Source organism: Atta colombica, unplaced genomic scaffold, assembly GCF_001594045.1.
Source record: "Atta colombica isolate Treedump-2 unplaced genomic scaffold, Acol1.0 scaffold32, whole genome shotgun sequence".
Classification (NCBI taxonomy): domain Eukaryota; kingdom Metazoa; phylum Arthropoda; class Insecta; order Hymenoptera; family Formicidae; genus Atta; species Atta colombica.
In genome coordinates, this window is record NW_017259426.1 from 1053626 (window position 1) to 1055264 (window position 1639).

General features: G+C 34.6%; 1 protein-coding gene across 5 annotated transcripts in view; it reads left to right on the plus strand.

The window, feature by feature from the left end:
- LOC108690411 (liprin-beta-2) overlaps nucleotides 1-1639 on the plus strand; it is a 154708-nt gene that overhangs the window by 126588 nt on the left and 26481 nt on the right. For all 5 annotated transcript variants that reach the window (XM_018197683.1, XM_018197685.1, XM_018197684.1 and 2 more), the window contains one exon: nucleotides 251-627. In XM_018197683.1, coding sequence (XP_018053172.1) covers nucleotides 251-627 — 377 coding nt within the window. The remainder of the gene's footprint in view (nucleotides 1-250; nucleotides 628-1639) is intronic.

Consider the following 1639-nt stretch of genomic DNA (forward strand, 5'->3'; position numbering starts at 1 on the left):
TATTGGACTGACAAAATAGTTACGTATGAAACTCAAGCATGATGAGCAATGCTGCAAAAAGTTTTGGCATTTTAGCATCCAAATATCCTACATAATTATTTTTATAGTCCAACAAAATTATTTTCTAAATCTAGTTTTTAGATACTTATTTTTATAGTTCAACAAAATCATTTTTTTTGTGTATTGATCATAAAATATATATATGAATTAATTCTATTTTTAAATGATTTTTTTTTTTTTTTTGATGTAGGAATCGGCGACCCGGTGGTGGCGTCTAGACTATCCAATATTCATGGCGGTGGACACACAGAGCTGGCTAGTGCCAGAAGATTGCGACTGGAGAACGAACGATTGGTAGCCGAGGTTGCGAGGTTGAGGAGGTTGTTGCTAAGCGGTGCAGCGCGCGGCGAGGTCGGTGCCGAGGATGCCGCAATGGAAGAAGAAGCGCGGTTTGTCGCTCTAGAAATGGAATTGCAGCACGCGAAGGAAGCACTCCAGGCCTTGAAGGCTGATCGGAAGCGTCTCAAAGCGGAGAAGTTCGATCTTCTCAATCAGATGAAGGCGCTCTACGGCACCCTCGAGGACAAAGAGCGTGAACTCCGCGATTTTATCCGAAATTACGAACAGGTGAGTCAGATAATACTTTCATGTCTTTCTCTGTATATTCTTAGATATTTTTTATCCTTCTGTCAATGCATAATTTTTTTTACCCTTTCATTATGTATTTTACAGAGTTTCTTAAAAATGTAGAATGTAAAAACAAAATAAAGTTTGTGAAGAAAACTATTCTTTGTTGTTCGAAGAAGAGTTTTTGAAGCGTCTTAAAAAACGAAATTTGCACAAAAATATAAAAGTTATTATTATTTAAAATAACTATCCCGGTACTGCATGCATTAATAAAAGGATTAATAATTGTTTTTCCCGAAAAATATTATAAAATAATGATAAGTATAGTGAATAAGTGATTGTTATTGCGAGGAAGATGGTCAAGCAATCGTTTCATTCTGATAAAAGATTTAAATGCCAACTTTAAAGTATCTCTTTAGATTCTGTGAAGATATATTAGTTTGAAAAATTCTATTGATATAAAGGAGGAACATCTATTCTCAAAGAAAGAAAAATATCTCTTTTGTGTGCGACAGTTACGATCAGATTTATATAAAAAGATTTCGATAAAATTATTGGAATTGAAGATATTGGAAAGAGAAATTTCCGCAATTCTTTCAAGCTTTGATGAGAATACTCTAAAATGGGTTTCTTATCGTTTATAATAATCGGCGTCATATGAAAATAATATTTCCACAATTCATAACGATGGAGGACTTTTGCTCTCAAGCTTTTACATTTCACATTCGTTAGACATATCACATAATTTATATCGGAGGAGTCGCATATGGGAAATTTAATCGCAACATTTTCACATTCCTCGTATAGAAGCAATAAATAGTTGTGAAGTAAATAGCCGGCTCCGGAATTTGCATGTCTCATATAGAACGATCGATTTTCGATAGGAGCTACGGCGATGAATTAAGAAAGATGATGGCTGAAACCGGGAGAAATGTTCCGCTGCACTTGATATTTACGAACGTTCAACTTTCGAAATTGCCATCAAGCCATAATTCCTTCTATATATATATAT